The 16,296-nt window shown below is 30.3% G+C and overlaps 1 protein-coding gene across 1 annotated transcript; it reads left to right on the plus strand.

Annotated features, from left to right (window-relative positions):
* Positions 1–15,157: 15,157 nt before the first annotated feature.
* Positions 15,158–15,973, plus strand: LOC148300205 (otoancorin-like). Its single transcript, XM_088275110.1, has one exon. It carries the CDS (start codon positions 15,158–15,160, stop codon positions 15,971–15,973), a length of 816 nt encoding a protein of 271 aa, XP_088131236.1.
* The last annotated feature ends 323 nt before the right edge of the window (positions 15,974–16,296 follow it).

Genomic DNA, 16,296 nt, shown 5'->3' on the forward strand with positions numbered 1-16,296 from the left:
ATCGACGGACACTGTTCTTAAAGACATGGTCACTACTGGAATTTTTTATTGTTATCATACCATAACATTATCAATAAATTTATTTTTGCTATTTGAATGGTTTTGAAACATCCAATTTTCTTTGTTTAATCAATTATGTAATTTATTTGACATTCAATGATCACAATTGAAAGCAATACCATATTTCTCATTTCTCAAAATCAATCAATTATTTTGATTTCTGAATTTTTCAAGTGAATAAATTTAGTGATTTTTTAAAGTCGAATCACTAAACCTTATTATATTATATGTTAGCTGTACCCGGTCACGCATTGCAGTGGCTTAGTCTGGTTAAATAGGAAATAAATAAAATATAAAGCACACATCGCTCACTCCTTTCAACAACGTCATATATCAAAAATCGCCAATTTTCAGTCGTGCATGTTTTCGGAATGCCCAGAAAATGTACTATATCCCAGCAAAAGCGGCATATTTTCAACTTAATATTTACCCGCTACAGGGCAGAAAATTTTGTTTTTTCATTTTAAAGAAAATGTATTGTTTAATTATGTTTTTAAATTAACTAAATATTATTCAAATGGAGAAAAAACCTTCAGGTTTTACTTAAAAAGATCTGTTGCACAGTAAAAAGTTCAGTAAGTGGCTTGATATTTATTTTTTACATTTCATTATATTTTAAAACTTCAAAAACGATCTCCTGAAAAATCAAGTTAATATATGACGTTGTTGAAAGGAGTGAGCGACATATTTAAAATATTAAATTTCTTAATATTCGTGAAGAAATGAACAGACTTTAACAAATAGAGTCGCCAATAATTTAGCAATGTTACCAATATTAAAAGAAGTCCATCGTTTCTATGACGTCATTCCTTACCAATTTACGAAAACAACGTATTTACGAAGGCGTATTTTCCACAAGAAAATTATGAATGAAAATATTGATTATATCGGCTCTTATAAACACAAAACGAGTTTCATACAATCCTTTATAGGTTGAGTATGTTAAATTAGATCTTCCTACCGTCTGATAATGATCCATCGTATCCACTTGATGCTTGACAACATTAGTAAAAATCCCATGCGTTTCCTCGCGTACCTATTTTAAAATGTTCCTAATCCTATTTCACGCTTTGCGCGCCGTACTAATGAATAATGGCGGATTGTAGCAGATTTCGCGCGAAGCTTTCAAAGGACGTGTTAAATTTACCTTTCAACGAGTGGTGGGTTAACCCTTCGGCATACCAGCCGCCAAACCTTGGCGGCTAAGAATATTTTAGATTCGCATCAGCCGCAGTTTAAGCCACACAGTCCGTGGAACGTTCATATTAAAAAGAAAATTATTTTTTTGACATCTCAACATAGGTGAAGAAGAATATGGATGTCTGGGCATTTGCAGGGCTTACGACCGTCAAAGGCTGGTTTACACACGTGTGACATTTACCAATTCTACCTATAATTGACAACCACGCTACTCAATTTTTTGGAACTTCCATATATATTGTTCGAGTTCCAAAAATTTTTTTTTTAAAAAAGAAATATTTGTGTTTTTATTATTTGCACAAATATTTCAATTTCATACTATTTCTGTGAGCCTAAGTGGCTCATTATTAGAAATAGGTATTAATTTTTGGTAGAGTGGGTTCGAACCGAGAAACTCTGACTTAAGAGTCCGCGATACTAACCACGGGACCACAACCCGACACATAGTACTTGAATTCACTACAATTTTACTATAGACATCTATAATGAGATGAAACAAGTTTTTTTTATCTGGCAGAAACTCATTCATTTGTATGTGAGGTCCGAATCCTGGAATATAATCACATAGGTACGTGAGAAACGCTTGAAAATATCCTTTTCATTTTATTAGCTTATATGTTCAATTTTTTTTTTTCGTAATTGCAGATAATTCAGATTTTTGAACTAGTATCTGGACACACTCAAAATGTTGTATACAAATCAGTAAGAACATTTTAAAAATCTCTGTGAAAAAGGTGCTGAAAAGCGGTTTCACCGCGTAACATAAAAAAAAGCGGTGCCTATACATATTTGAAAAAAAAACTCATATTGCTCAACGTTACATAACAAAAAACTTGATTTTTCAGGAGATCGTTTTTTAAGTTTAAAAATACAATGAAATGTATTAAATATAAACATCAAGCCACTTTTTGAACTTTTTACTGTGCAACAGATCTTCTTAAGTAAAACATAAATGTTTTTTATCTATTTGAAAAATATTTAGTAAAGTTAAAAAAAAAACAATACCTTTTCTTCAAAATGCAAGAACAACACTTTCTGCCCTGTAGCGGGTAAACATTAAGTTAAAATATGTCGCTTTTGCTGGGATATAGTACATTTTCTGTTCATTCCGAAAACATGCACAACTGAAAATTGTCGATTTTTGATAAATGACGTTGTTGAAAGGAGTGAGCGATATGCGGATGGGTTGAATTTACCTTTCAACGGGCGCTGGGTTAAATTTACACCGGTTCCGTTACACAAGGTTAATAAAGTGACGTTAATCACATTCGCCCGGTCTCACCTTTGGCGGTATTTTTTCCCGTTGGAATTTTATGTCTTTCTTTGCTTAATATATCACAAACGAACAAAGCGCCGCCGCACATCCTTTTATCTTCTTTAATGTACAAAATTTTCCATTAAAATGGGTTACCTACTTTATTTCATTACGCTTTCCCCTGAGGTCGCTTTAAATTGACAAAAAGTAATTTTTTTATTTATTCATTTAATATATTTACATTTTCATTTATAACATAATACATTTGAATCATTTATACATATGGAGAACTTTTATATTTCGATTCGCTGTGCCTCTCCATAAAAGAGACTGTGATCTTGTGCTTAGAGAGGGACTTACACTCGTGGTTTAATGTTATATAATAAAAGATATAATAGTCTTTTTTTTGTATATTTTTTCAAGATTTCAAGGTATAGGGCTTTAATTTTTTTCTTAAGTACATATTTTTATATCATCTATTTTGACAAAAAGTAATATTTTATAATTTATATTTGAAGCACTAATTTCGTGATTTTCCATTTTTTAATTAAAATGTAACTTTGTTTTATAATCACTTATAATATTTAAAAAAAAACCTTATCCGCACCTCAATGGTGCATAGGGCACTACGTCATATAAACGCAGTGTTATCTTGATCGTTTACACGTGACGGAAAGGCGATCAGCCCTCCGCTTCAGGTACCAGTCCAGGGTAATATTGAATAAATATGACAGTGAAAAAATCACTTATATTTATTTTACCCCCCTTGGGAATCGAACCCGGGACCTGGAGGTTCTGGAGAACGGTAGCCGAGCGTGCTGACCATTACACTACGGAGGCGAACATTTTACTGTAACTTAATTTAACTGTAACTTAATTATAATGTCTTCCGGTTTCGAAGCTAACCGCCTCTTTATCAAGACTGATTAGTACTAAATGATAGTATTAATTAGTATACCCAAGATATACGTCTAATTTGAAAAATGTATCAAGTTTATTTAATTGATATATCAAATATAGATAAAAAAATACAGAAGTCTGGACATTTACAGGGCTTATGGCTTGTCAAAGATTAGTACTAAATGATAGTATTAATCAGTCTTGATACAGAAGCGGTTAGCTTCAAATCCTGTAGACATTATAATTAAGTATTATTTTTTGATATCTCATCAAAGATGAAGAAGAATATGGAAGTCTGGGCATTTACGGGGCTTACGACCGTCATAGGCTGGTTTAAGTGATCACTTTACACACGTGTAACATTCACCAATTCTACCCATTATTGACAACCACACTACTCAAATTCTTGGAAGTTCTATATATATGAACCGATTTAGAAACCTTGTTCATGAATCACTAGAACTTCACTAGAGACATCTATTGGTGAGATGTAAATATTATACTAATATAAGAGTTTCTGCTTAATAAAAAGCTTCTTTACATGTAAATATTATACTAATATAAGAGTTTCTGCTTAATAAAAAGCTTCTTTACATCTCACCAATAGATGTCTCTAGTGAAGTTCTAGTGATTCATGAACAAGGTTTCTAAATCGGTTCATATGTATAGAACTTCCAAGAATTTGAGTAGTGTGGTTGTCAATAATGGGTAGAATTGGTGAATGTTACACGTGTGTAAAGTGATCAGTTAAACCAGCCTATGACGGTCGTCAGCCCCGTAAATGCCCATACTTCCATATTCTTCTTCATCTTTGATGAGATGTCAAAAGATAATATAAAATTCCTGATGAAATGATCCATATTCTCTGATGAGATATCAAAAAATACTATGAAAATAACTCCTGTAATTGGAGATAATCCAGATTTTGTGAACAAGTATTTGGACACACTCAAAATGTTGTTTATAATTAAGTTATAATAAAGGATTTTAAAACAAAGTTACTATATGACTGTATTAATCAGTCTTGATAAAGAAGCGGTTAGCTTCGAAACCGGTAGATATTATAATTTAGTTATAATATAATATTTATAGGGATTAAAAAAAACATTTTAATTACTAATAATACTTGAATTTTGTTTTGTTATGTTTAAAACATTTGAATTCCTACACAGTAAAGCTATTTATTTTATAAATAATAAAAGTACTACTAACTATTGTACTAGAAATGTAATGTCACGTATAACGTGACAAAAAGCATAAATTTGGCTCATGTTGTGTTGGGACGCATAGCATGAAGCCAGACGTTAATAAATATTCTCACACGTAAATGGCTACGTTTCCTAAATATGGCCACTTCATTGAGAAATTAGGGGAGGCTATTTGATCATAAAGTATAGGATCTTACTTTAAATTTATTGTATGTTGGAATTAATCCGACTAATTATGTCTATTAATTGAGACCAATCCGATTGGTTATGACTATGGATTGAGAGTAATCCGACAAATTATGTCTACTAATTGAAACCAATCCGATTAATTATGACTATGGATTGAGACTAATCCGACTAATTATGTCTACTTATTGAGACCAATCCGATTAATTATGACTATGGATTGAGACTAATCTGACTAATTATGTCTACTTATTGAGACCAATCCGATTAATTATGACTATGGATCGAGACTAATCCGACTAATTATGTCTACTAATTGAGACCAATCCGATTAATTATGACTATGGATTGAGACTCATTCGACTAATTGTGTATATTGATTGAAACTGATCCGACGAAATATGTCTGTTGATTAAGACTAATCCGACTAATTATGTCTACTAATTGAGACCAATCCGATTAATTATGACTATGGATTGAGACTCATTCGACTAATTATTTATAGATATTGATCGAGACTGATCCGACTAAATATGTCTGTTGATTGAGGCTAATCCGACTAATTATACCCATGCATTGAGGTTAATTTCAATAATAATGTCTTTGCATTGAGACTGATCCGATTGATTATGTATATCGATGGACACTAATCCGACTTATTATGTTTATGAAGTAGACTAATTCCCACATTGTATGCATTTTAGACTAATCCAAATAATTTTGTCTTTTTATTTAGAATAATCGTACTAATTATGTTCATGCTATTAACATTTGTGTGGAGAATAACACTACTTAAATATAAAAATATGAGGACCATTTAGGATAAACAAATGAGATAAGTTTGAATGATTCCATACAGAAGATAACGCTTTAACTATGCTGTGAAGATAACTTAAATTAAATTAAATACGTACTTTGTTTTTAACCACTTTTATAATATCTTCATTGACAAAACACAGCTATTTTCGACAAATACCTTGTGTTTATCAATGAAGTTGTAATCGTATTTTCGAAAAGCGTTTTTACGAGGTTGACCCAGGAATTGAACCCGATAACATATGCGCGATAGTATAACATGATAACCACTACGCTAGGAATAAATGTAAATATATCTGATACTATCGAGTCACCCTGTACCTACTTCACAAATTCAAATAATATCAAATTATTAAAGGAATATTTTTTCCCCTCGAAGTGAGGGGAAGGCTTCGTTTTTTTTTCGCCCGTCAGTCAAAATTATTCAAAACAATATTATCATAATCGAAAATACGAATGGAAAACAACAATATTAAAATAATTTATTCGTTTTTTACGTTTTTTTTCATCTTTTCAATCGCTTCTTTATTACTTGGAAAATAGGTTTTAGGGGCATTTCAGCGTGGTAACTTCATGTTTTTCTTTTACCACAAACATTTTACTTAGTATAAATTTATAAATAATTTACAAACACAAGAAGTATTATTTTTTTTCTTCTTTAGTTAGCTTATATTACATTTAAAATAAACTATTTTTTATACTTAATTTATATCATATATGGTATATATTTACATCTTCCTACAGTAAGGAAAATAAATATTTTAAAATTCTCTTTCAGACTTTTTTCATTCTTCATACATTCATTTTCATACATTTTCAAACCCTTATACATTTTTATTTATTTATTTTATTTTTTATTTTTTTTATTTATTTATTTTTATAAATCACAATTTTTAACATATATTAAAAATAAAAATAAAAAGTTATTTTGCAGAGACCCACCAAGCCACCTTGTGTGTCTTGTCGGTGGTATAATAGGTATAATTTTGCGACAGTCTTATTTTATTCTTATTTCTAGTACAAAGTCTTATGTTAACGACTTTTTTTTATTTATAAAGTTTTTTATCCATCTTTTATATATCTAGGTATATACTTTCTCAGTCATTCTCTCGTTATCCATTCGCTCTACATATCCAAACTAACTTAAAGGACTGTTCTTAATCTTTTCAGTTATCCCTAGTTCAACTTTACATTCTTTTTCCTTTCTTTCTTTAGTCCAAATGTAATTTGAATATTTTCATTACTTTCTTACGAAGGATCGTCCTTAAAACATATGTTGAATATGTAGAGTATGTAGCTGTTTTGGGGCATAATGTGTGGGATAATGTTAGCAATTCATCACCTCCTTTTGTTAGTTAACGTGCAGATATAGATGTAGATGTAGATGTAAATATAGATGAGTTAGAAGACAGGAATGTAAGTGTACATTCCTGTCTTCCACAGTGTGATTCAGATTTTCATTAAACCCTTAATAAGATTTTAGGCCACCTATGTATTTTTATTGTTGAGTTAGATTATAATTGCATAATGAAGCGGCTAAAATTAATAAGTCTTAGTGATAGAAGGGTAATTACTGATATGTTAAATAAAATTCTTAACAATTTTTTGGACAGCCCTGATCTCCTAAATCAAATAAAACTTGGCATGCGTCGAAAAGGTACTAGGCAAAAATCTGTATTCGCAGTATTTGTACATAATGCAAACTATGCCATGTTCTCTCCGATTCCGCGGCTTCACATGGTAGTCAATGCTTTTGAAAGTATATATTTATTTTATATATTGTTATCTACCTTGAAGTCTGTACTTTCTCAGCATTTCTTCTCCATGTTATAAAGGATAAATTTAAACGTTTTGTTTCACTCTCTCTCGCTGCTCACTGATAGTGTGTGAAGGAGACGTGTATTTACCAGTGCTTACTATTTGTTATTTTATTATTATTTTATGTTTAAGACTTTTCGTTTTCTATTAGTGTATTTTTATATAAGATACTGTATATATGTATTATAATCAAGGCTTTAGCCGTTCAATAAATAAAAAAATAAATTTTGATTTTCACGATTTTCTCCGTTAGTCTATTAAGTATTCTTCTTCTGTATTCATCTTCTTCCGAATGGTGCACAAGGGACTGGGATAGCGCTGTGTTGAAACATGCAATCGAAAACATTTTAAATGCTAAGTGATGAAGTTGTCAAGAAACACACTGTCCACCATGAGCTACATTAAGTTTATGTGTTTTATTGTTACGTTCAACACATGGCGCTGATTTTGATGTGGAAAAATATCGCTCACTCCTTTCAACAATGTCATATATCAAAAATCGTAAATTTTCAGTTGTGCATGTTTTTGGAATGCCCAAAAAATGTACTATATCCCAGAAAAGGCGGCATATTTTTAACTTAATATTTACCCGCTACAGGGCAGAAAGTGTTGTTTTTGCATTTTGAAGAAAAGGTATTGCTTAATTATTTTTATAAATAAAGTAAATATTTTTCAAATAGATAAAAAATATTCAGGTTTTACCTAAAAAGATGTGTTGCACAGTAAAAAGTTTAATAAGTGGCTTGAACATTGTATTATATTTTTTAACTTTAAAAACGATCTCTTTAAATTTTTTTTTATATGTGACGTTGTTGAAAGGAGTGAGCGATAAATTATGAAAAATTCCCATATTAGATGAAAAACGCACGTTTTTTCGAATTCAAGGTTGAGTCAAAATTTCAAAGCAATCGGTGAATAACTTTAGGGGATTTAAAAGTTTGAGCAAACATTTCATGTTTAATTAATAAAATAAAGATAAATAAATAGATGTACCGTGAAATGAGTAGATGTGAAAAGTAAATAAAAATGTATAAATCACTAAAAAAAAAATAGCCAAAAGTTTGTGTAATCTAAAATTAAATAATTTCGAGATACCACATTTTCTATGTATCAGAGAGAGGAACCAAGAAGGAGAACTAGTGTATTGATGTTTTTATTTAAAATATACAACACAAAAGCTTAGTAATATGAAATAATGTATTGTCTACATTTTAATAAACAAGTATATTACGTTTTCTGTGAATGGGCCTAAGAAACGTCCACAAAAATATAAGCCACCCTGTATTTGAATAATATCCCACTTAATCCTTGTATGGATGTTGGAGCCTGAATAATGTATGCCTATTGTGACGACTGTGTGAATTATTAATATCCGGATAAGAAAATTATCAAAATTTTTGGTGTCTAAATACTTTTTTCATATTATTTATTAAAAAAAATAAAAAGAAAAAAAAAAACTCCTAAAATTGGTTATAATCCAGATTTACGAACAAGTATTTGGACACACTCAAAATGTACTAAATAAATTATCTGGTCAAATTTTAAAGTTGAAATAATAAAATAAAAAGGATATTTTCTGGCGTTTCTCGTGTATGTGATTATTATCCAGGATTCGGACCTCACATACAAATAAAATTGTTCCCACTGAATAAAAAAGCTTCTTCATCTTACCAATAGATGTCTCTAGTGAAAATTCTAGTGATTCTTGTATAGTGTTTCGAAATTGGAATATATATATAGAACTTCCAAGAATTTGAGCAGTGTAGCTGTCAATCATGGGTAGAGTTGGTGAATGTTACACACATGTAAAGTGATCACTTAAAACAGCCTGTGACGGTCGAAAACCCCGTAAATGCCCAGAACTCCATATTTTATTCATCTTCATCTTTGTTGAGATGTCAAAAAACAATATTGTTTACAAATGATTTTATGGATAATAGAAAAAGGTTCTACAGCTTTATTGAAAGTAATCAAAGTTCTTTTGACCTAAAAAGTTATTTTTTAAGTCTGATGTGTTGTAATGGTATTACATTAAATTTATTTTTATTAAAATTGCATAATTCGTTTTTAAAATAACATAAATTAAACAACTTTTTAAATAACTTGCCAGGTTAGCGTAATATATATATTTTTCAGGGTGAAGAGTCAAAGTTACCAAAAGATTTATTATAAAATCATTGACTGGGTGTATTTTTTTTCCGCCAAGGCAAGCCAGTATCGGTAATATTTTGGACTGTGGTCAATAGAATAGTTATTCAGTATTATAAAAATAAATTAGAATCCTAAAATATGAAAATTTGAAAAACTGGCATTAAAAGCACTGATCTAAAGCGTAGATGTTCATAAAAAAATATGTTGTTCATTAGAAAATTCATAAATGTGGAATGTTTGTTTGTAAACGAGTGTATTTAATTTTTAACAAAATAAATAAAATTTATTTTAAAATCTATCAATGCATACGAAAGTCCACTAATGACAGTTACCCCCGATGTGCTTAGTAAGCAATATAGGAGCTTTAAGGATATTATGCATAACTCGAGTAAAGGATTGAGTGAGGTATAAGTCAAGTCGATGGATAAGAGCTACCCTTGTATATTCCACTTCAGACGAAATAAGCACTTTTGTGTTTGAAGCACTACATACATTTAAATAAGGCACTAAGTAGGTACCTACCAATGATGTCAAAAAGAGAAAAACGAGGAAATAAAAGTGGCTAAGTACTAAAATACCTGATTCATTCCATTTCATTCAAACCCTTATTCGCACTCGATGGTGCATAGGGCACTGCGTCATATAAATCGGTTTCATGGGAATCGGTGAAAAATATTAGGTGATTTAAGATTGTAAACCACATTTTAACCATATTTAAAAAAAAAAAAAACTTTTAACAGTAGGGAGTTGCTCTTACATTCAACAGATGGCGCTGCCATTACTGTGAGAAAGCATGTTTTTTCTTGCCACAGGTACTTGTATAAAGAAGTTAAGACAAAATTTGAAAGCAATAGCTTTAGGAAATTAAAATTTTAAACTAACGAAAATTTTCATTTTTATTTCAACAGAAGAGTTCTAATATTTTCGATATTGAACTAGGCTGAAATAGAAAAGGAATTCTCAGCTATACAACCATTATTTAAAACAAAAATAGGCATTAATCTTTCTACTGAAGTAGACACGAATGATTTATAGTTCATTCTCTAAAGATTATTACGATTGAATCGAAGACTGAAAAGTCTAAACCAGTGGTCGGCGAACTTATAAGCACAATTTTTTTATTATTTAAACTTCATGTACCTACAGAAAAGAAATATGTACGTTGACGAACTTATTACTAAATATCTTATAAACCAAAAACAAACAATTCTTGAATGTTTTTCGCAGATACTTTGTAGCACATTTTATAAACTTTATAGAATAAAACAACTTTGTTTTAACATAACTATGAGTATTTCAATGTTTTAGAATTAGTACATAAACCTTGATGATGACAAGGCTCTTGTCGAAACCGGTTGGACAAAGTGTACTAACAAAAAGTGGTTAAAACAAACTTGTTTTATTTTATAAAGTTCAAAAACACACAAGCTCAAAACATTTGGTACCCTATATATAGTTGTTTGCAATCAGAGGGTAGATAGTGCTTGAACATAAAAAAAAAACAAAAATTACAAATTACTACTGTATTAATAAAACAACTACTTTGAATATGTTTTTATATATATTTTTTAGATTAAAGTTTTGTACTGACATTTCTTGGTGGAACTGCATTTTATAGAATAAAATAACAGCTGTGTAATTTCATGTGGAAAAAATTATAAAGGTATAATTTCATTCTTTATTTTTTTTATTAATTAAAATAACAAATTAATGATAACTAGGAAGGCAAAGAAAAAAGGGAGTTTAGGAAAGGAGGAAGCGGGAAAAGCTAAGGGATGAGATGAGATCATCCGGAGCATTGGTCTGTATGTTCCCGATAGTTACCTAAGATAGCATTGATACAGATTGTTTCACATTCCTATACACAGGACCAACCTGCCGATGGTTATGCCTGTAGGAAGAGCTACCGCTATGTTGAACAATATCTCATTGGATATTGATCTGTTTCATATGTCTGAAGGAATTTTCCGAAGCGGCATTCTTTTACACCTTTAGCAATAGTACTCTTGGATATTTTCGATTTTAAGGTATACGCTTTAAAATTTTTAGTTTGTAATATACATCGCTCACTCCTTTCAAGAACGTCATAAATCAAAAAACTTGATTTTTCAGGAGAACGTTTTTAAAGTTTAAAAATATAACACTATGTACTAAAAATAAATATCAAGCCACTTATTGAACTTTTTACTGTGCAACAGATCTTTTTAGGTAAAACCTGAAGGTTTTTTCTCCATTTGAAAAATATTTGGTATATTTCAAAAAATAATTAAACAACACCTTTTCTTCAAAATGCAAAAACAACACTTTCTGCCCTGTAGCGGGTAAATATTAAGTTAAAAATATGCCTCTTTTGCTGGGATATAGTACATTTTCTGGGCATTCCGAAAACATGCAGAACTGAAAATTGTAAATTTTTGATTTATGACGTTCTTGAAAGGAGTGAGCGATATGTTAATTGAAAAAAAATTGAATCGGATTCAGATATAATTTTTTCTTGATAACCGAATCTATTTGCAATTCTAGTACATCTTCATTATAATTTCAGACCTTTATTAAATTACGAGTATACTGAATAAAACTTGATTTCACAAGTAATACGCATTTTCTAAATTAAAAGAAATACATTTGAAAGTAAGGTATCCATAAGAACGCTAATTATTTCAAATAATGTCCTTGCATCCCCTTTGAAAGTTTGATTAAGTCAGGTTTTTATGGCGTTATTTTTACCACGGTTACAATTTCTCGCCAGTAAGATGATTTCTCAGTTTGCTTTTAATAAGGTTCAAGCTTTAAAAATATTGTTCGCATGAATACTTACAGTCGAAGAGCCTTCTCGCAGATATTTGTGCCGGTGTCACATTTAAAATGTCAAAGAGTCATGTGGCTCCCAAGCCACACTTTGCCGACCTATGGCCTAATCTATAAAAAAACGCTTAGGAGCTTTTTGTGTGAAAGACCAGTTTAAAAATAATCCGAATAAAAATGATGACGCGATGAAATACGCTTTTTCTAATACTTTGGCAAAAGTTGGTAAAGATTGGATAATCGGTTTAAGTTGAGAATATAATTGGATAGTTTTTACTTATAACTTCATTAACCAAGTTAAAAGTAGTTGTAAGTAAAGTCCGCCACCGTGAAGAGGTTAGCACGTTTGGCTACCGCATTGGAGGTTCCAGGATCGATTTTCAGGGGGCCAAAATAAATATCTTGTCTCCCCTGGCTTGGAATCAATTTCCAAGAAGCAAATGAATAAATAAATTAACAATGTTTAAGTCTGTCCAAATCCTTGTGAACAAATCTTCCAATCGACAGTTATTTTTACATTTTTACAACTCAACACGAAGAAGAATATGGAAGTCTTGAAATTAACAAGTATTACGATCCATTAAGTAATGGAAATAAGGGTCTCGGCTTAAAACGATTATTCAAATCAACCATAGACGCTGTTGTGAACTCACACAAGAAGTGACGTGTGAATTATATGATAAAGTAAACATCCAGACTTTTATATTTTTCTTCATCGATGTTGAGATGTCAATATGTAGAAATCACATTTCAACTATACAACTGTTAATGTAACACGTGTATAAAGTGATCACTAGACCAGCCTATGACAGGTCATTAACCCAGTAAATACCCAGACTTCTAATTTCTTCCTCATCAATGTAGAAATGTAAACATTAAGAATTATATTTCACTATACAACTGTTAATGTTACACGTGTATAAATTGTTCACTTAAACTAGCCTATGACAAGTTGTTAGCCCTGTAAATACACAGACTTCCTTATTATTCTCCACCTATTTAGAGATGTCAATATGTAGAATTACTTCCCGACTGTACGACTGTTACTGTTACACGTGCATAATGTGATAACTTAAAACAACATATGACAGGTCAATAGCCTTGTTAATACCCAGACTTCTAAAGTTTTCTTTATTTTTATTGTGATAACAATATATAAAAAATCCTAGCAATATTTTAAAAAATCATAGTAACATATAAAAAAGTCCAAAAAATACATTTAAAAAATCTAGCAAAATTTTAAAAAATCCCCTGAAAATTGAAACAATATATGAAAAGATATTATTAAAAAATTCTAATAATTTATGAAAAAAGTCCTAGCAATACATAAAAAAATCATAAAAAATACTAGCAATATATAAAAAAATCCCATAAAAAATTGAGGCAATACATAAAAAGTCATGGCAATGTACAAAAAAAGTCCTGGCAATACATAAAAAAATTCTAGCAATATAATCAAAATCCTAGTAATATATCAAAAAAGTCCTAGCTATACATAAAAAAATTCTAGCAATATGTAAAAAATCCTTTATAAAACCTAGCAATTAATTTTAAAAATTATGGCAATTCATTCAAAAAAGCCTAAGCAAACCTAGATTCGTTATTTGTGTGTGATATAGGCGCACTCAAAATATTGTAAATTACATTCCGACTAATTTTGACGAGTAGTATTTCCAGACTATAAGACGTCTGTTTTATTAAAAGTTATATATTTGGCAGAGTTTCCAGCTAAATAGGTTAAGATTGGCATCGAAGACTACGCCACTGGATTGACCTAATCGAGTTAAAAGTTTAATAAGTTCAGTGATTGAAATGTCAAGAATTCGGGGCACGTAAATTATTCATTGAAAAAGCTCCAATACTTTCCAGGCGAGTTAAAAACTTAGGGGTGCGTTCGGAAAATATGATAAATTAAAAATTATGATTTCCAGCTAATTGTTCATATATTTTTTAATATTATTATGCAATGTGCAAAACCAATATGTTTTTTCTTGAAAATTGTGTATGTTTTTTCAATAATATTATTACTCAGAGCAATACCAATATTTGAATGTACCCAATGAATAATGATATATTAAATAAATATTATATTTAGTGAATTGTATATGTTTTTTAAAAATATCATTACTGGGATCAATATTAATATCTGAATGTACCCAATTAGTATTGATTTATTGAAAATGATTATTTCTAGCTAATTGGATATGTTTCAAAAAAATATCATTACTTAATGAACAATACCAATATTTTAAAGTATTCAATTAATAATGATAAAATACAAATAATTATTTCCAACAAATTGTTTATTAATATATTTTTTAAGATAATTTTTAATAGAGCAATCAATATAACACTGCATAGACGCGATGCAGTGTCCTATACACCATTTGATGCGGATAAGGGTTAGGAGACCTTAGTATTTCATACAAACAATTTTTTTCCTTATCTGCTAAATCATTTAATACTTTGAAAAATACAATAAATAAAAAATATATTACATAAATCTAGGCTGTATTACATGGGATGGAGAGATACTTTAAAAATACATCTATAAGTGTTAACCTTTAAAGGTTGAAAGCGTTCACAAAAGCTCATTGTTGCGGTTGTGGCTGTTCGTGACTCCTGGGTATTTAATATTTAAAAGATGGTATGTTTTTCATTCAACTACGTTGGCGAAGCTACCGGGTTTGGTGATGATCAGTCTAGACTGATTAATTGTATAAAACGGTCGAGTAGAAAATATCATAGAGCTAAAAAAATGCTCGTATATCTGTTTGTTTACATTTTACCTGGAATATCAGCTCTCACCTGCTCAGATATATCCCAATCTTCGGATCAAACAACCTGGACAACGGATGAGATAAGAAATATGACGGGAGAAGAAGTCGCAAAGTGCGTGTTAGAACTTGGTAAAATCCAACTACCAAAAGAACAAGCCAAAATAATCTGGAAAGAACTTATAGATTTCTACGGAGGTCCTGGAGAAATACCAGAGGAGAAATTAAACATCCTTCATTGGATAACAGTAGCAATAGAACCAGATCATCTGAACAACATGACGTTATCAAGTATTGACGTTATAGAAAATTTTGGGCTCTTCTACGACTTATCCACGTCACAGTTGTCAGCTATAGCGAAAAGAGTCAAAGAAGACTGGGGTGATAAATCACCAGCAGACTACACTTCTTACGATCTTACTGCATTGCGACAGATAATTTGTGCTTTCAAACCTTCAGAAATTCTCAAAATCCACGCATTGGCTTACAAAGATGCTGCTATCGCATTGGGATCCCTTAAACGATGTCCTCTAGACATTCTCGAGGCTTTAGCTATCCTAGCGATGGATGAGAAAGCCTTCGGACCCCCAGAATTTTGGGTGGAGTCTACAATCAGCAAAATTGGAGTCGTCATGGATGGACTCACAGCAGATAAATTAAGACGGATACCCGAAGAGTTGCTCAAACGGTCCAAAGTGGGAATAGAAAAAGCTATGAGGAAATCCAACAAAAAAGCAAAGGATGCCATAAAAGAAGACCAAAATGTAAACGATATGAAAAAGGTTGCTTTACCCTAGATTAGGGGACACATAATATTTTTCGTGTTTTTTTTTTCACTTCCTGATAACATTAATATTAAGTGCTGTATTAAGTGCTACGCTAAACAGCGGTCAATATGGACGTCGAGTCTTTATCAACTTGATAGTTTGTTTATAGATTTGAAACAATATATATATATATATATATATATATATATATATATATATATATATATATATATATATATATATATATATATATATATATATATATATATATATATATATATATATATATATATATATATATATATATATATATATATATATATATATATATATATATATATATATATATATAT

The sequence above is a fragment of the Brachycentrus maculatus genome, unplaced genomic scaffold (genome assembly GCF_059751285.1).
Source record: "Brachycentrus maculatus isolate JH-2025_06_01 unplaced genomic scaffold, ASM5975128v1 h1tg000788l, whole genome shotgun sequence".
Lineage (NCBI taxonomy): Eukaryota > Metazoa > Arthropoda > Insecta > Trichoptera > Brachycentridae > Brachycentrus > Brachycentrus maculatus.

Excerpts from the sequence above, each read along its gene's own strand:
- LOC148300205 (XM_088275110.1), top strand. The coding sequence starts at position 15,158 with ATGCTCGTATATCTGTTTGTTTACATTTTACCTGGAATATCAGCTCTC.